This window comes from Megascapheus bottae, chromosome 9 (assembly GCF_031878675.1).
Source record: "Megascapheus bottae isolate mThoBot1 chromosome 9, mThoBot2.hap1, whole genome shotgun sequence".
Classification (NCBI taxonomy): Eukaryota; Metazoa; Chordata; class Mammalia; order Rodentia; family Geomyidae; genus Megascapheus; species Megascapheus bottae.
Window position 1 is genome coordinate 56,044,151 of NC_143517.1, and position 20,334 is coordinate 56,064,484.

General features: G+C 40.9%; 1 protein-coding gene across 1 annotated transcript in view; it reads left to right on the forward strand.

Moving 5' to 3' along the window:
- Positions 1–20,334, forward strand: part of Fer1l6 (fer-1 like family member 6) — a 141,051-nt gene that overhangs the window by 108,559 nt on the left and 12,158 nt on the right. Inside the window, exons 33-39 of the mRNA XM_090338730.1 lie at positions 2,271–2,441; positions 2,786–2,946; positions 8,172–8,314; positions 9,300–9,388; positions 9,821–9,919; positions 12,838–13,079; positions 15,185–15,348. Of these exons, the coding sequence (XP_090194856.1) occupies positions 2,271–2,441; positions 2,786–2,946; positions 8,172–8,314; positions 9,300–9,388; positions 9,821–9,919; positions 12,838–13,079; positions 15,185–15,348 (1,069 nt within the window). The remainder of the gene's footprint in view (positions 1–2,270; positions 2,442–2,785; positions 2,947–8,171; positions 8,315–9,299; positions 9,389–9,820; positions 9,920–12,837; positions 13,080–15,184; positions 15,349–20,334) is intronic.

Genomic DNA, 20,334 nt, shown 5'->3' on the forward strand with positions numbered 1-20,334 from the left:
GCCTTCTTCTTCATCCTTTATTCCCTTCTTCTAACACCTCACGAATGGTGCTATCTGAGCAACTGCCATCTCTTTAGTTACTTTCTTCTCTGCTTTATCCACCCAGAAATGATTCTACTCATCCTAAAAATCTTCACGGCCTAGCTCATAGTGGATCTGTAATAAATTCAAATGAAAGAATGGATAAGTTAAAGTCAATGGGAAGCTTTGCTCTGAAGTTTGGAGGCTCTATAAGCTTTTACCGTCTCAGTTTTTGTTCATTTCATGGTGCACTGCCTTTCCTCAAACAAGCATTGCACCATCTCAGTTTTTGCTCATTTCATGGCGCATTGTCCTTTCTCAAACCAGCCTTTCATCTAATGAAGTGACTGGTACACAAGCTGCCAGAAACCAGAAGCTCTTGATAGCTGGGAGTCTTTCCATGGTGAAGAATTTAAGTAACTCTTTGAATGACAGCTCCAGTTACAATTCAGGCAAGGTTAATTAATGAGCACATTCTGAGAAGCTGAACCAAAGCAATTTCCTTCTGTATTAATGGATGCCAGGGGCAGTTAAGCCATTATTAAATCCTTCCTTAATGGCAGCCATGGTGATAGCAAAGCTCAGAGATAGATTTGTGAGGCTTCTTTGTGAGATATTTTCTCCAATTATAATTTATGCTGGGAATTCAAGTCTTGGAGTCCAGGAAGACAGCACTATGTGTTCAGATAGCAGACACATGGACTTTTTTCATATACAGCCTCATTCCTAGCCTGGTACAACTTTCTCCATCATCCTTGGAGCTGTACTTCATTTCTATTTTTTTTTCTGTCTGGTCAGACTTAATTGGCTTCTGATCAAGCCAAGACTAGAGAAGTGCCAGAATTAAGTGGATCTAACCGTAAGGACAGCAGTCCAGATGGCCATCAGACATTCAGGGAAATAAAGGCCCACAATTTGATTTCTCTCTCTGTCACTAGATCCTGTTCTAGCCCTCCCAGTTCCTGAGGGACCAGAGTTGGCCACAACTGCAGATTCATTTACATGCATTCAATTTTGGTTTTTATGGAAGACATTTCTCTAAAATACAAGTTTTGGGGTCAGGAGTTTGGCCTAGTGGTAGAATGCTTGCCTAGCATAAAAGAAGACTGGGTTTGATTCCTCCGTACCACACACATAGAAAATCTGGAAGTGGTGCTGTGGCTCAAGTGGCAGGGCCCTAGCCTTGAGGAAAAAGCCCAAAGGCAGTGCTCAGGCTCTAAGTTCAAGCCCCAGGACTGGCCAAAAAAGAAAAAAGAAAAAAAGAAAGCCATTGTCTTCTGATGCTTAAAATAAAAGGTTTTACTTAATGTTCAATTCTAAATCATGCGTGCCAATGCAGAAACTCCATAGCATGGATTCTCCACCATCCTAGGAAATCCAACAGCTTTATTGTTTCTTTGACAGCTTTTCACTGGTATGGTAATTAGGGCTTAAAGTGTAGTTGGCCACCAACTCCGGACTGATGGTCTTAGGCCAGTCACTGATTTCTGAGATCCTTTGGATTTCAAAGAAGCAGCCATGAAGTATATGTACTCCACATCCACGCCCAGGGCAAGCTTTGGCAAAGCCGAGATCAAAAGAATGGATCCCTGCTTTCAAGAAGCCCCAGTCCTGCATGGAAACAGCCTTAGCGTCCTGCAGTTCTTTGTGTATGTGAATTTTTCATCATCATCAGGGTTTTCTGACTTTCAGAATCCAGGTAGAGGGGCCCAACATGGTAGCTCATAACCGCAATCCTAGGCCTCAGTAATCTGAATCAGAAGTAGTGTAAGCTAAGGTTCACTGGAGTTACATAGTAACACTTTGTCTTAAAATAAATAGGCAAAAACATCAAAACAAAATCCAAAGCAAACGAAGCAACTGAAACTTAAAAACTTTAAAAAGTATTTATCCCCATCTTCACATGGGAAGGGCAAAAGAGATTAAATAACGTAACCCAAACTTTACAACAGGAAGTTACAGATTCAAAACCAAGAATGGTTCTGTTACAAGCTAACATCCCTTGTTAAACACTGTAAGACACAGCCTTTAAAAAAAGAGAGTATATTGCTATTGGAAATTGACAGTGGAATTAGAAGTTGATTGTGCCTCAATCAGAAATTGAACTTCACTTGTTAAGTATTAACTGAATTACTGAACAGTTGAGGAGTTTCTATGAATGGTAGAGTAGCTATAAGCAAAGTTGGAGAAAAAAAATTTCCCCGTGTCGTCAGACATTTTTGTATGACAAAAGCTTCTCTTGGATTCAGGTCATTTGAGATCCAGGCCACATTCCCGAAGGAGTCACTGCTCTCCATCTTGATCTATGATCATGACATGATTGGGACAGATGACCTTATCGGTGAAACCAAGATCGACTTGGAGAACCGTTTCTACAGCAAACACCGAGCCACCTGTGGCTTGCAGAGCCAATATGAAATGTAAGTCCTTTCTCTGGCAATCAAGAAACATGGTATGTGCAAACTGACAACTTGAATTGAAAACCCAGATAATTCTTTTAAAAAGAAAAAAGAATGGTACTGTGCTTGGGGGAAGAAAAGGAAACTCTGCAAACAATTTTCTTATGTCAAGTGACTCACAAGTCACATGCCATATGGATGAAAGTGAAAACTAAACTAAACTAAAATGAAGCAAAACAAAAGCACTGCCCTCAGGGGCCTAGGCAGGCAAGTGAATCTGGGAAACTGTGTGGATCAAACTTAGGGGAGCGTTTTAATGGGGGTTTACCAGACCTTACCCTATCTGTTCTTCCTCCACTTCCCAGAGAAGGATACAATGCCTGGAGGGACACATCCAAACCCACGGAAATCCTCACCAAGCTCTGCAAAGACAACAAGCTGGATGGACCATATTTTCGCCCTGGGAAAATACAAATAGGAAGCAAGGTCTTTTCTGGAAAAACTGTCTTCACTGAAGAGGACACTGGTAACTTCCTGTAGTGTTATGGGGATGTTGTTCTTCTTGTGGCTAGGGTCATCTATCTACAAAAGTGATGCATGCTTATAAAACACTTAGAAAATGATGCTGGAAAGTGAGAAATACTTAGAACCCTAAAACTCAGATAGTTGTGCCATGTTGGTAAATTTCTTTGCAGTCTTCGTGTGCGTATGTGTGTTAAAGAATTGTTAACACACCATATATAGTTTTGTACTCTGCTTTTTCTATGACTTGTAGATCATGAGTGTTTTCCTTTGCTCTCTGAAATAAGCATAGAAAAATCCATTTGATGCTTATACCATTTGATTACCTTTTGTTTGCTTTTTTGTTATTGCAGTTAATACTAAAATATACTTCTTTATCTGTATCTTATACTTTTTATTTCTAGTACATATGATAGGAAGAGAATTGTATTAGATGTAGGAAATAACATGAAAATGAATATTGTTAACATAAATTACTGGACATTAACCATAGTTCCTATAAAGATGGGCAATAACTATATTTTAACATCAAGAACTAGGCTTTTCATATAAACCTCACAGGACAAAATACTACACAAAGTTCCAAGAGGGGTGTCCATACACATACTTAGGATGAAAAAGTTGCATACGTTAATGATTCACAACACGTCTATTAGTTCAGTGATTTTTATTACCTTTAAGTAGTTGTACAAAGGACTTACCATTTAAGAAAGCAATTTATGAATACACTGTATCTTGATAGATGTCACTCCTTTCAATGCTCTCAACTGTCCCTTCCCAACCCAACCTCTCCCCAATGTTCCAATGTTTTAATTCTAAACTGCCTTCTCCCCAATTCTCCTCCTCACTTGTCTACTCCTCTCCCTTTCACCCCATCCCGCCTCTTCCAACTACCAACTTCCTCATGTTTTATTTTGCTGAACTTTGACTTTGCCTTTCTAAGGAATTACATTGAGTTCTTCCTTGAATATATCATACTACAGTTAAAACATTTGTATACGCCTTCATTACCATGCACTGCATTTACTTATAAGTTTATAAGCTAAGTCTAGCTTTCATATGTAAGAAAATAAGCATCATTTTATTGTCACATTCCAGCATGCAGTGCTTTGATGAAAAGAACCCAATTAAGGACAGAGACAGGGTGTTGGATTGTTGTCTTGATTCTCATCATTTGAATGCAGGACATTATTTTTACAAGAACCTATTGAAGGTTCTTGCATGTGGTTGCTGATGCTTAGAATATTGATTACTTTCTAGAGAAAAATATAGTCTTAATCCAATTTCATTCTTTGGTCAATAGTATACATTTTATGATTAAAACAATTACCTTTTTATCCCAATACTAATCTAAAATTGTGTTCAAGATCAGTCCCTGATTGATTATGTTTTACAACAAAGATTTTGTTCATCGATTACTTGTTTAACCTTATCAATTTTCACTGCTTGTTATTGCTATCAGGAGATTTCTTCTGTGGCTTTTTGGTTTTTTAAAGTCCAGTTCAGTTTTCTTCTATCAAATTTCATCATTCTGTAATTTTATTCTATATTTTAATTATCATTTTATAATTTTTTTCTATTTTTTAAATTATCTTCAAGTAGTTGTACAAAAAACTTGTCATTCAACAAAGTAGCTCATGAATACAGTGTCTCTGTGAATGTCACCTCTCACCTGCTGCTCCCAGCCTACATCGTCTTTCACTTTTCATAATTTTGTAGAATATGTATTGACATTTTTCTGCTACTTAACAAATCAGTTTATTTATGTATCACATCTTGATCCATGTCATCCCATCAATATTTTCACCTCCCTTCAACCTATCCTTTCCTTTATTTTTCTTAATTTAATAATATATAATGCTCCCCACTCTGCAGGTACTCATTTCCTAGTACTTGTTCTGTTGGGCTTTGACTTAGTCTTTCTAAATTTTCTATCATTTTGTAAATGATACTCTTTGAGCTCTCCAGAGAGTCTATTACATGTCAGTTAATTCATTTGTAACCCCTTGTTTACTACTCCATGTGTTTACTTAAGAGATTTTAGGCACATTTTAGCTACCACAAATGAGTGAAAACTATGCAACCTTACTTAATATAATTTTTTCCAAGTCTTTCTAGCTCCTTACAAATGGCACAATGTCATTCTTTCTAATGGATAAGTAAAATTCCATTGTGTATCTACCGTTCTAAACTTTGCCTAGATTGTTTTTTCTTTCAATATTTTTGTCTTATTTTAAGAGTAATCTAGCCAGGTGCAGTGACTCGCACCTGTAATCCTAGCTACTACTCAGGACGCTGAGACCTGAGGATCAAGGTTCAAAGCCAGCCAAGGCACAAAAGGACCTGAGACTCTTATCTCCAATTAACCTCTAGAAAACTGGAAGTGGGGCTTAGCTCAAAGGTAGGGCAGTAGCCTTGAGATGAAGAGCTCAGGGACATGGCCCAGGCCAAATCCAAGACCCATGAGATCCCTCCCCCAAAAGAGTAATCTTTCCACTGTTTTCTCTATCTATGGACAGATTTTAGCAGAGTTGATAAGGAGAGGCAAAGGACATCCATAAACACACTGTACCTGTGCCTCCTCCTTGCTTAACCTCCTTCCTCTGCTTTCCAGACCTTCACACTGCAGTGTTAGCAGCTAGTTATACATCTCCAAAAATATAACTTCTCTAGTATCTGAAATCTAGCTTATAGGCTCTTCAGAATCTGTTAGCGTGTGTGAATGGAGTTCTCCAGATCACAACTGTTCTGTATGTCTACTTATTAACCCCTCTCTAAACATTGAAAAGTTTGTGGATTCTGTTAGCCCTTTTGGGTCCCAGAGGGTGGGGTGAAGTGGTATCTGTTGGTCCAAGAATATCCTTTTCTCCTTTTGACAATAATCAAGTTCAGAACACTCAGATTGGCATCCACAATGCAACCCCAAACAGATTTGTGCTTTCTCTCCCCAGTTCTTCTTGGTCTGTAACAGGAATGCCCTTTTTGCTCAGTAGCAAGTGAACTTGACCATGAGTCAAGACACCTTGCTTCATGGGAAAACCTTGTTTGTCATTCCCACCACTGATTCGGATCACATAGCCCTTCCATTCTTTACCCAGAGCATCAGCAACAAGCTCTGTGGCCATGTTTCTCACAGAAAGTATGACGTTTGCAGTCATCATGCACTTCGATGAGTTTCTGACAGCCAGTGGCTGGGATAGAGTTATTCAGCTTCATGTTGAAGCAGCTGCTCCCCCAGGAGATGCCATGGAAAAGAGCTCTCTAAACTTTTCATCTCTCTCCTTCCCATCAGTCTCTCTTCATCTCATTCCATTTTCTGTGCCCTTTTCTCTTTTTTTGAAGAGTAAATGATTTATTTTTAAAATTGTCTTTAAGCACTGTACAAAGGACTTTCCATTCAACATGTCAATTTATGAGTTCAGTATATCTTGATCAATATCATCCCATCCATCATTCCTCCCCCTCACCTATCCCAACTCCCAACTCCACTCATCTCTTCAAGTTACCAAGTTCTGTTTTTGTATATGTACATTGTGTTTTATGACTGTATTCCCTCACCATTTTTTTAATTTATCCCTTGTCTTCTTCTCTTTTCTTTCTTTTTTAATGGTTGGTCGTGGGGCTTGAACTCTGGGTCTGGGCACTATCCCTGAGCTCTTCAGCTCAAGGCTAGCACTCTACCACTTGAGTCACAGCACCACTTCCAGTTTTCTGGTGGTTAATTAGAAATAAGAGTCTCACAGACATTCGTGCCTGGACTGGCTTTGAACCATGATCCTCAGATCTCAGCCTCCTGAGTAGCTAGAATTACAGGCATGAGTCAATGGTACCTGGCTCTCTATTTCTGATGCCTCCTCTTGATTTTCACCCTCTATGCCCCCCATACACACACAGAAACATGTTTGAGTTTCTGATACTCATTTTGCTAACTTGACAGTTCCTTGTTCAAATATGTTATGCCATGAAAATCCATGTTTGACTATATATAAGCCTGTACATGTGTTCATATATGTTTGTATTTTAGACCTAAGTTCCACATATGAGAAAAATGCATCCACTGTCTCTGAGCCTGACTTACTTCCCTCATCATAACCCTCCTTCTCTTTTGCTGTCTTTTCTCTTCCCGTTTCCCCTGTTTCTTTTTTTTAAATATATTTTTATTGTAATTAATAAAAGGGTTACACGATATTTGCCAGATAAATGGTGCATTAATTCCCATACATTGATACCCTTTCACATGTCTTGGTCCCCATTTCCCTTCCTCCCTCCCTCACCCCTCATCTTGTTTTCCCCCGTTCCCTATCCAATTTCAGATAACCAAATACAAATATATCTGATATATCAGGTAACAAAGTGAGATAGTGTAACAATATGAGATAACCAAGGGACAGTAGAAGTGATGAGAGATAACATAGTACCTTAAGAACAACAATCATTAATTATATGGCTTATGTTTACATCATATTTTACATGACAAATTTAACAAATAATTGTTCAAGGAGGGAATCTCTAATTACATTCTCTGGGATTTAGTCTTTAGAACTTAATCAAAATTAGGCTAACGGTTTGTATGTCATAGAAACATATTAATTTATGAAATAAAACATTATGTTTATAGAGTCATAGGTTTTTTGTCTATATAGTTATGTTTGTATTTCCATTACCATGTCCATTGCTTTGGGTATGCAGTTATTGAGTCCTCGCTCTTGTACACTTTGGATTTAATTACCGCATATTAGGGATACCATGCGCCTTTTGCTCCTTAGGTCTTGACTTGTCTCACTCAACATGATTCGCTCTAGATTCATCCACTTCCCTGCAAATGCCATTATTTTATCTTGTCTGTTGGCTATGTAGAATTCCATCGTGTATATATACCACATTTTCTGTATCCATTCATCTGCAGTAGGGCATCTGGATTGTTTCCATCGCCTGGCTATTGTGAATAGTGCAGAGATGAACATAGCTGAGCAGGTGTCTTTACTTCCCTCATCATAACCCTCCTTCTCTTTTGCTGTCTTTTCTCTTCCCCTATTTCTTAAAAAAAATTATACCCCTGTAAAGGAAGTGTTAAAAATGTACCTTTAGGGTTAGAAACATGGCTCCGGTGGTAGAGCGCTAGCTAATGAGAGAAAGCAAGCATCAGAGAGCGAGTTCAGTACAAGCTATGTTTCTCTATGCTGGAATATACAGCAGGTCAGTCTCTTTCTTTGTTTTTCTTTCCTGCAGAAGAAACAGTGGAGTCTTATGAGCACTTGGCTCTCAAGGTTTTACACTCTTGGGAAGATATCCCCATGGTTGGTTGTCACCTGGTTCCTGAGCACATAGAAACCCGGCCACTGTACCACAAGGACAAGCCAGGGATGGAGCAGGTAGTGATCCAGATAAATGTGGCCCCCATGCCCAAGGAATGTGGCTTTGTCCATATACCCCTACCTCGTGGGTCTTGAAGTCGTGTCTTTCATCCCAGCATCATTTCGACCACAATTCCCTGAAACATTTTGCGTTGTTAAAAGTAGGTAGATGCTGCTAAATTAAATCTCCTACAATGTGTAACACAGTTACCTCTACTCCGAATAAACAATACCTAGCCCAAAATATCAAGAATGCCAAAGTGAAGGAACTCTGCCCTGGGTCAGTGTTGAACTTTTTACTTCTTCAAACTTTTAAAAGAAAATTATATGAATTAACAAGTAGCAGTGTACCTGCCTAGCAAACAAACATGATGATACCCTGAGTTCAAATGCTGCGACCACCAAAAACAAGTTTTCTTTTGAATTAGTTCATCCTTTTTAAAATTTTATTTTTATTTGTTATTTATTTATCTACTTTTGCCAGTCCTGGGCCTTGGACTCAGGGCCTGGGTACTGTCTGTGGGTTTTCTCAAGGCTAGTGCCTTACCACTTGAGCCACAGCACTACTTCCAGCTTTTTTTCTATGGATGTGATACCGAGGAATGGAACCCGGGTCTTTCTGCATACTAGGCAAGCACTTTACCACTAGGCCAAACCCCTGGCTCTGAATTAGTTCATTCTTTTGGAAGAACCCTGGCATGTGAGAAACTTCAAAATCCTTTGGCGACGCAAGAATTCGTGAGGTAATATGTGTCAAAGTGGGCAGCATTGGGTCCCAATAAGGATTTCCTCACCCTTCCCCTATTCTAAATGTATGCTCAGCTAGCTCCTCGTAAAACAGTAGTTCTGACTTTGTTAAGGAATATTTGACACATTCATAAAGGTACCAAGCGAGGCTTCATACCCCTTTCTAATGAAAGCATCTTTTAAAACCATGAGTGGTCAACTGGCTAGGCCTCTGAATCCTCTGGCAAAGCTAAAGAGATCTTCTGGTCTTCCCAAGGGCCGCCTGCAGATGTGGGTAGACATGTTTCCTAAGGATATGCCTCCGCCTGGACCTCCAGTTGACATTTCACCAAGGAAACCCAAGGGGTAAGTCTGCCACACCCCCTGTAGAGAAGCAGGTATGTGAGCTGACTTGAAGATTCTAGCATTTGGCCGATGTCTCTGTGGTTACCAGATGTCTCTGTGGTTGGCCAGATGTCTCTGTGGCTTCCTCCCTGGCCGGTGAGAGCAGCGTGGGTGGGTGATGGTGATAAGCGCGGACATTAGTGGTGGTTATGTGGTGTCTTCACAACGTCATCTAGAAGGGCTGGAAATTAGAAGGGAAAAGCTGCCCCAGTAACTCAAGCCCTCAGAGCAGCTGGGATCTCCAGCTGGGCAACTTGATTCTGACGGAATCCAGACCTTCAGGGCTGGTGTCAATGAACTTGACGTAGACGTTGAAGAAGCGCATACACCAAAAGCCCAGCCTTGTGATGCTGTCTTTAAGGTCCCCAACTAACGCTGCCTCCTTCACCCCAGGTATGAGTTGAGGGTGACCATCTGGAACACGCAAGACGTCATCTTGGAGGACGAGAATATCTTCACAGGCCAAAAGTCAAGCGATATTTATGTCAAAGGGTAAGGTTATCTGCAGACTCCATTCTCCCTCCTTTTCTCCTTACCTGCTTGATCTCCCACCAGTGCTACATGGCAACCATGTCTCAGAAGAACTCCATCTTAATTTGTTAGATAAGGCTACGTTCCTTTTTTTTTTTTTAATTCAAGTATTTGTTTTATTTGCTCATTGTGCTATAGTATTGTTTTATAATTGGCTCCAGGGAGCCAATCTTATTGCCTAAATATCTTTTAGTTAAAAGTGGCACACCTGCAGTTTTCAGTGAAATTCAAAAAATATCTGCTTTTAAACTGAAAAGGTAGAGCAGTGTGGTAATGCTAGTAATGAAAAGTTCATCTGTGTAGCCAATAAAAGACTAATGCTGCCAAATGCTAATGGCTCACACCTGTAATCCTAGCTACTCAGGAGGCTGAAATCTGAGGATCAAGGTTTGTTCAAAGCCCGCCTGGGCAGAAAATTCCATAAGACTCTTATCTCCTATTAACCAGAAAAATATCTAGACGTGGGGGTGGGGCTCAAGTTGTACAGTGCCAGCCTTGGGCTGAAAAATCCAAACAGGAGCATAAGATCTTGAGTTTAAGCTGTAATATTGGCCAGTACACACACACACACACACACACACACACACACACACACACACATACACGCACGCACGCACGCACGCACGCACACGCACATATACGCACACATGCACACAACTAATAAATTTGGGCCCTCGTCCTTAATGTACTATGTTATCTCTCATCTCTTTTGCTGTCCCTTGGTTATATCTTATTGTTACAGTATCTCGCTTTATTATCGGATGTATCGGATATATTTGTATTTGGTTATTTGAAATTGGATAGGGAAGGGGGGAAAACAAGATGAGGGGTGGGGGTGGGGGGGAGGGAAATGGGGACCAAGACATATGAAAGGGTATCAATGTATGTGAATTAATGCACCTTCTATCTGGGAAATATCATGTAACCCCTCTATTAATTACAATAAAAAATATATGAAAAAAAATTTAGGCCCTCTCCTTTGCTAAAGCTACTGATAAAAACAGCAACCCAGAACTTGGAAAGTGAAGCGTTTTATCTCTCTCTCTTAGTCTCTGGTCAGGGAAGAGGAAGAAGATGGACAGAAATCTGTGCTTCTTCCAATATTCATCTGAGCAGTAGTAAATTCATACCTATCTTGTGCTGGCCGCGCTTTGCCTTTCCTAAGCAAGGAGCATCCTGTGTTCAGAATGTACATCTTTGGTTCATTTGGCCCTCAAAGCATGTTCAGTGGTTCAAAATTCTCATCTTTTTTTCAGACTAAGACTAATGGAATGAGTTGTTACATGGAAGGAGCAATAGATACAGCAAAATAATATTTGGAAGCAGATCTAGGTTCCTTTGAAATTTCTTTCTGATCATCAGTTCATGAAAGATTTATGTGTCCTGTAAAAATGCAATTTAGAGTTCTAGAAGAATGCAGACTGAGACTCTCAGAGCTCCAGCCCATCAAAGTATGTGGAAGAGAGATGTCTGCATTCATCCTTTCAGTTCCTTCCCTCCTGCACGCTTCTCATGACAGTCACTTGGCTTCCTTCCCAGCATTCCACCAAATCAGGTCTTACTGGTATACAATACTCTTAAGCCTGCTAAGTCTAAATGGTCCCACTTGGACTTTCCTGTCTCAAGTAGACTTTATCTTACCTCCCTCTATGGACTATCTAGCGAATCAAACCTGTCCTTATTTGAGAAATTCTTTCTTAACCTCTGTAGCAGCATACTTCTGCCTTGTCCCCTATTCTGTTGGCCTCTTCTATCCTTCTACCTTGCTGGTAAATAGTCTGTGGTATTGCCTATGTCTCATCTTACATTATTGTTTTCTCTCTTTCATGTGCACATTTCTCCAAATAAGTGGGTCCACTCCCCAGATGATCCCACTCTTCTGTAATGAGGAGCTTCATTTTCCCCTTCCTTGTCCTGTAGAGTGAATTTCAGAGAGAATGTAATTCAAGTTATCAATTAGTTTGAATAAAAAATATGTATTTCTGAATTATTCAGAAATGAAGTACTAGGGAACCATCAATAGATAGATAGGAGATAATATAGATGATGATATAGACAGAGACATATATTAATTTATTTATTTTCATTATCTTTAAGTACTTGTACAGAGAGGTTTCAATTCAACATATCGGTATAATGCATCTAGATAGGGAATCATCTATTAATTGCAACCTACATTATTCTGGCATGGAAGAGGAAGATCAGATAATAATAACTAGGAAGGACATTATAGGTCGCTTGATATACTCAAAACACAGATATTATCTCATATAATTCTTCAGAACAACCCTACATATCAGGTGCCATGGCTGCTTTGACTTACAGATGGAGTTGCAAAGGGGTTAGATAACTCCCTATTAAGTAGATTGGAACCCAAGAGGCTCCTGTCAGCCTTTCTACCGTGCTATTCTTGGCCAGGCCTGTAGGCGCTCTCTCTGAGATAATTCCAATTCTCAAGGCATAGATACAGAGCAGCCCCTGGAAGGCCTGGCATGGGTTCTGATTAAGTCCAATGAAAGCCCTCGAGGTGGTGGATAATCTGGTACAGGGGTGACCCCACTCGCTTCACACAGAAGGCTCCCAGGGGCAGGGGTGAGGATTCTTCCATGTCCTCAGTATTCTTTCTTGATTGCAAGGGCTTTCAGCTCTACCCAAACAAATCAAAACTATTTCCCAACATGCCTGAGAATGAGCCTTGTTTCTATTCGCCTTTATCCCTCTTTCAAGCTAAAATGGAAACTTCCATTGAATCCAATATATCCAACTCATCTTAAAGTTATGCTGTGAACACACTGAAACCAGTTCCGTCTCTCTTGATCAGAACTGGCGTCTGAACAGCCCATTCTGAGTGCTGCATGTGTTTCATCTTCTTTGCGCAGGTGGATAAAGGGTTTGGAAGATGACAAGCAGGAGACAGATGTGCACTACAATTCCCTGACTGGAGAGGGCAACTTCAACTGGCGCTTCCTGTTTCCCTTTCAGTATCTCCCAGCTGAAAAGCAAATGGTTATCACCAAGAGGGAGAACATCTTCTCCTTAGAGAAGATGGAGTGTAAGACTCCAGCTGTGTTGGTGCTCCAGGTTTGGGATTTTGAAAGGCTGTCCTCGGATGATTTCCTGGGTGAGCCAATGGCTTCGTCAAGTCCATAGTTTTTAAAAGTTCTCTCCCAGTTTTTGAAAAGCTAAGTCTGATTTATGTATGTGTGTGTGTGTGTGTGTGTGTGTGTGTGTGTGTGTGTGTGTGTGTGTGTGTTTGTGTGTGAGAGAGAGAGAGAGACAGAGAGAGACAGAGACAGAGAGACAGAGTGAGACAGAGAGACAGAGAGAGACAGAGAGACAGAGAGAGAGCGCGTATGTGCATGTACAGCAGTCTTGACTCTTGAACTCAGGGCCTGAGCCCTGTCCCTCAGATTGTTTTTCCTCAAGGCTAGCACTCCATAGCAATCATAGTACTCCACTTGCAGGTTTTTTTCTATGAATTGGGAATACAAGTCTCATGGGCTTTCCTGCTCTGGCTTGCTTCAAATCTTGATGGTCCAATAGCCTCCTGAGTAGTTAGGATGGCAGGCATGAGCCACCAGTGCTTATCCACGCCAGTCTGATTTTTTTTTGCCAGTCCTGGGCTTGAGCTCAGGGCCTGAGCACTGTCCTTGGACTGTCTCAAGGCTAGAACTCTACCACTTGAGCCTCAGCACCACTTCTGGCTTTTTTCTATGTATGTGGTACCAAGGAATCGAACCCGAGTCTTCATGCATGCTAGGCAAGCACTTTAACCACTAGGCCAAACTCCTGGCCCCGTCTGATTTTTTTTTAACAAGAAGAATAAATTAATGCTATTTCTTTTAAGGGAAAAAAGGAACCACTTTAATCAGCCATTGCTAGGGGATTGGCTAAATAAATTATAGTGAATGTGTATGTTGGCTAGCTATGCATTCAAATTGACATAAGTTGATTTTACATCTAGAAATATGACAGTTAAACTTTGAGTTCATCACTGGTCTGCTCTGTGTCTGTTTAACTCATTTGTAAGATGAGGATGGTGATACTGCATAAAGAACTGTAAAAATGTGACAATCCAATTAAAGAACCAGCCATAGTGCCTTATTCATAATAAGCAATCAATAGCTGAAAATGGTGCCATCATTAAAATATTGTAATATGTAATGAGTTGGAAGGCTGAGCTGGATGCATTAGGAAAAAAAAATCTCATTTTTGTAATAGATTTGAGATTAAGCAGTTAAATGATTCTATAATAAAATTATATGATGAGATTTTTAGATTTGTTGAGATGTTTATTTATTATATATATAAAGATTGAAATTGATATGTAAAATGACATATGTGAATGTGTTTAAATGTATAGGAGGAAGAGCTAGTCATGGATGTGAAAAAGAAAGAGGAAGAGAGATAGGAGAATAAAGCTATGCAGTAAGACAGCAATACCATAATAACCAGCTTTTAGAGGATGGAATTATGGAAAATGTTTTCTATGCTTATTATTTAGGCTAATGTGTATGCAGTAAAATTGCCAGCATTACCAAGTACAATTTTATAACAGGGAAAATTAGCTAAAATGGGATACAGAACAAACTCATTCCTATATCCCAGTCTGCAAAAATATCTAAGAGCAAGACGCTGGTGGCTTATGTCTGTAATCCTAGCTATTTAGGAGGCTGAGATCTGAGGCCAGAGGTTCAAAGCCAACCCAGGAGAAAAGTCCCTCAGTTAACCACTCAAAACCAATAGTGAAGCGGTGGCTCCAAGTGGGAGAGTACTAGCCTTGAGTAAAAGAGCTCAGGAAGAGTGCTCAGGCCCTGAGTTCAACCTCCAGAACTGACAAAAAAAATCCTAGAGGATATCCTCTGTGTCATGGATAGAAGGGCTTGATCTCCAACCTGACGAAGTTTAATGGTCTACAAGAGGGAGGTGAAGGGGTAGGGAGGAGATTCGTATGTGAGGCTCAGGGCTGGCACCGAAAAATAAAAGCTGAAGACACAGGGTGCTAGTTTCAAGCAGCAGGGAAGGTACTCAGCAGTGATAACCCTCAAAACCAAGGCATGAAAAGGGTGCCTCTCTGCCTTGTTATGTGTCTGTCACCATGCTGTCAGTTTTCCAGGGGCACCATGCCTATCTTGATCACAGCTGCCCTCTCAAGGCATAGTGTATATTATGTGCAAGGTAGTAGGTGAAGAACCAGTAGGCTGACTCACGACCATCTCTCTGCAGGCTCCCTGGAAATGAACCTCAACAGTTTCCCTCGAGCAGCCAAGTCTGCCAAAGCCTGCGATCTCTCCAAATTTGAAAATGCAAGTGAGGAGAACAGGATCTCGATATTCCAGCAAAAGCGAGTGCGTGGCTGGTGGCCTTTTGCCAAAAGCAAAGAGCTCACAGTAAGTGACAGCTGTCAGGTGCCAGGTAGTCAGGGGGCCATGGTACTCTTTCAATGAATCATTTGGTGAATTTCAAATGAAGTGCTTTGCAGTGGGGTCAAGCCCTTGAAGCAAAGGTTCCACGGAGAAGCACATTTCTGAAGCTCTATGAATGCATTAAGCTTTCTGCATTTCAGCTTTTTGATTGAGTAGCTGCCTGTGTTGGGGTGGTTTTCTACCTTTTGCGTCTGAACTTATAGCCCTGCCTTAATGTTTTCTCAACATTGCCTGACAATTTGCATAGAGTACAACTTCAGTGTTAGCTTATCTTATTCTTTTACCCTCAAACACAGGATTCCATTTCCTTTTTTCATGATGTATTTGCTTAACATGTCCTCAAGAAGGTACTAGTGGGAAGATCCACTAGTGGGAAGGTCCTTTCCGAATTGCCAGCGTGAGCGAAATGTGTGGTAGGAATTCTGGACCTTTCGCAAATATTAAGAAGGACATTTCCTTTTTCCTTTCTCCCTACCTGTAGGGGGGAGGCCTGACTTAAGTGCTCAGAGAGTTGTGCTAAGGCCCTGAGGCTGACAGGCGGATTCTTTTGTCTGCAGCTAGCTGCTGTCTCTGCTTTAAGGATGCAATGGGTATGAGGCAGGTGTCCCCTTGTATCTCACTGGATAAATGGCCTGACCCATGGTATCTAGTTTTATTGTGTTTTCTGGGGCTTTTTCTTTTGTTCCATTGTCAGTTTAGTCCTCTAAGATTGATATGTCTGGTAAAAAGGCTTAAAGACTTACTGAGGCTTTACTACTGTGACACTGTCTGGATTTGGTTCTAGGCTCAGGGTTGAATGCTTAATAGATGCTCAGTGTTTGTCAGATGAATGAAGGAATTCAGAATTGAATTAGTCGTGGCATCCATGCTCAAACGGCTGTGAGCTGGAGAGAGGGACAAAGATGTTCACACTGAAGTCATTCATGAGACAATTGGAGTGTGAAATGCACAGAGGAAAGCGATCTCATTCTCCAGGAAGGAGTTGATGGGTCATGTAGAACAGAATGAGGTTTATCAAAAGCAAGGGAATTTTCTAGATAAAAACCACAGTGACAGAGACCCATTTGGAAGACTTAGTAGCTAGAATTTCCACTGAAGTTAGGAAATAGGGAGGTCAGGTCCAGAAATCCAGGTTCAAGTTCATATTTTGTGACGTCATTCTTGTGTCTAAACATTAATGAGCAGTAATATTATATATATGCACAGTCACAGCTTCAGTCATCTATACTTCTTACACCCTTTCATCATTCACTAAACATAGACAGCCCTCTTTCATGCTGTCCTTTCCAACTTCCATGCTATTTATTTGTTTCTTCATTTCATCCCTTAAACACTGATTGCATTTCTATTTAATGATAGGCCATGGGAATAAAATAGATTCATATAGACAAATTCTCCACCATTGTGAAGCTTACAGTGTAAAGTTAGTGAATTATACCCTTGCAGACCACACGCAGAAGCACAGTTTACAACAAAAGAAAAGACTAGGTGAGAGGCACAGTTCTGAATTAAAGAATATGTTGATATCTCTTTTCATTGTGGTGCTAGGAAGGCCTTACTATGGCTGTAAAGCTATACTGAGATTGATGAAGCCACAGGAGAGAAAACACAAGAAAACAGTTTCCCACAGAACAAATATCTTTGTGAAAGACTCAGTGGTGAAAGTCTGGTTTTTAAACACCCAAGTATGAACTAAAAAGTGTCCTTCTTGGGGCTGGGAGCATAGCCCAGTGATCGAGTACTTGCCTGGAATACACAAAGTCCTGGGTTCAATTCCTCGGTACCACAGAAAAAGCCAGAAGTGGTGCTATGGCTCAAGTGGAAGAGCACTAGCCTTGAGCAAAAAAAGTGCCAAGAACAGTGCCCAGCCCAAAGTTCAAGGCCCAGCACTGGCAAAAAAAAAGGTCGGGCCGGGAGTTTGGCCTAGTGGTTAAAGTGTTTGCCTAGCATGCATGAAGACCCGGGTTTGATTCCTCGGTACCACATACATAGAAAAAAGCCAGAAGTGGTGCTGAGGCTCAAGCGGAAGAGCTCTAGCCTTGAGAAAGTCCAAGGACAGTGCTCAAGCCCTGAGCTCAAGCCCAGGACTGGCAAAAAAAAAAAAAAAAAAAAAAAAAAGGTCCTCATAAGCATAGCATAACGGGATCAATTTCCCCTGGAAGGTGAAGGGACTGGACTCACAAGGGGTAGGAGAAGATCAAACTGGAGAAAGATAGAGAAGAACCAGAGTTGAGCCTAGAAGAAGCAGAGAAAGACAATGATTTATAAAGAACAGTAAAGATAAGAAAAGATAAAACAAACCCAGAGAATATGACCTTTGAGAGGAGCTCTTGGGTCGTAATGACAAATACTTCTAAGCCATTACAGGGAAGTGAAAAAGAACACATGGCTGTTGAATTTAGCAGCAGACTGGCCCCTGATCACCAAAAAAAGAAAACCCCCAAAACAAGAAAACACACAAAAACCAAGGTTATGATCTCTATAGCAGCCTTATTCCTAATATGCTAAAAGTGGAAACACCCAAATTTCCAACAGCTGATGAAGGAAACATTATTCAGCCATAGAAATGAATGAAGTATTCACGCATACTTCATGGATGAACTTTGAAAACATGCCGAGTGAAAGAAGCCTGTTACAAGAGCCCATACAATGACTTGATTCTTTAGATCACACACACACACACACACACACACACACACACACACACACACACACACACACGGTTGCCAGAAGATGGGAAGAAGGAAATAGGAGTAGCTCGTCAAGGCCACCACAGTAGGTACAAAGTCTGGCTAGGTTATTTATTGGCTGTGTGACTTCAGGCAGCTTTGTCCCCCAGAGTGTTAGCTTCCTTACCTGCAGAAATAGGAAAGATCATATACATGTCACAGAGCTATTAGGAGCCTTAAAAGTAATACAACCTGGGCTGGGAGTTTGGCCTAGTGGTAGAGTGTTTGCCTTGCATGCACGAAGACCCGGGTTCAATTCCTCGGTACCACATACATAGAAAAAAGCTGGAAATGGTGCTGAAGCTCAAGTGGTAGAGCTCTAACCTTGAGAAATTCCAAGGACAGTGCTCAGGCCCTAAGCTCAAGCCCAGGACTGCCCCCCCCCCAAAAAGTGATACAACCTGTGTGCCCAGAACAGAGTGCTCCACAATTTGTTAGACTTTGGTTTGAACCATTGCTTGGCAACAAGTGTTTCCATTATTCCCTGTTTCCACCTCCTATTTTGCCCCCAAGACAAGGGAAATGTTTCAAACTAGAAATATGGGACTATCTTAGTAAATATGTCTGATCCTCATAGGCTGAGGGAGGGGGAAAGAGGAGAATGAGTCCTTCAATACGTCATAAATGGTGAATTGGCCAATTCGTATTATTAAATGTAGGAGCTTTCAATGAAATAAATATTCTTCATCTCTGCTAATGAAGCTTTGGGGGTTTTTTTTTTGAGTATTTGAGTAGAGGTTATGATGCTGCTCCATCAGCTAATCACTTGCTGAATGATAAGGGGACCATGTACTGAGTGGATCTTTGGGAGCATGTCCCTAATCAGGGGTGGATGGGATGTAGCCCATAGACCTAAGAGCTTGATGTAGGAAGACAGACCAGAGAAACATCCAGCAACTACCAGCTTTTTGAGTGCTGCATGCTTTGACTGTGGCAATAAGAAGTATTGCTAGAATGAACGAATTGTACTAGGCACAATTCTGAAGGACTGGAAATACAAAGTAACAATAGCCAGACCTAAAATGACTATAGAAGTCTGATATCTCCCTGACTCCTGACCTCTGACCCTTGACCTAGAAATCAAAGCACATCCTCTGCAGAGATCAGCCCCAATGGCAGGCTTGATCAAGGACACCAATTTCCCTGACCTTGCTCCTGTTTTAAAGAAGCTCTTCCATCCGGTCACACAGTCAGCTGGCTTTTACCTCCTCCAGGCCAGCACCCTCCATTCAGAGCTAATGTAAAGCCTTTGTTCACCATGAAACTCCCCAGCCTTCCATCTGTGAGTCTGCGCCAAACAGAAGTGACTGCAGATGACTGCTTGCTACAGCAAGCTCTGAGTAAATCACTCCATTTTAGTCTCTGTTCAGAGGACTTTGCTGACTTCCACAGTTTAAATGCTAAATATAGACTAATTCATTTCTCTATGTAGATGATTTTGTGTGTGTGTGTGTGTGTGTGTGTGTGTGTGTGTGTGTGTGTGTGTATCAAATGATAGTTTACAAATAAGGAAGGTGAGGCACAGAGAGGTCAAATAACTTACCTCATGTAACACAGCTAGTCAAGACTCAAACCCAGGCTGTGTGGTTCTACGTTTATTCACTTTGACCACTGTGCACTATCCTTTCTTTCCTAGCAAAGGATCACAGAGGCAGAAGAGATGTGCAATCTGATCCTGGGCCTATCTGCAGTCTGCTGCATGCAAGACACTGGGGACAGCTATGGTGAAAATCTAACATAAAACACAACCTTCTTCCAACCCAGAAAGCTTCTCCACAAATGTAGTAGAGGGGGAGAACAATTTTATTATATATAATTATCAAGCCAGAGTGTGAAGTGTATCACAAGCAAGCTGCTTAGAGATTACCAAATGGATGAAACCTTGAAAGGGGTGACGTTAATCAAGATATGTTGTATTCAGAAGCTGCTTTGTTAAATGCCAGCTTCTTGGCACAACTGACTAAAGATATTTTTTAAAGAGATTACAGATAGATAGACAGATAGATAGATAGATACCTTATCCCATTACATAGCCTGTGGTTATTATCTTTTTTTTTCCAAAAGAGAAAATCCTTTTAATCCTTCAGCAAGTCTCTGTGAAAATAGTATGCATACAATAAAAGTGAGGAGGGAGCACCCAGAATACCCACCATGGTTATTATCTTCTGCATACCTATTTTCATGGCTAGTGATAACAAGCTCTCTCATAAAGGACTTAACT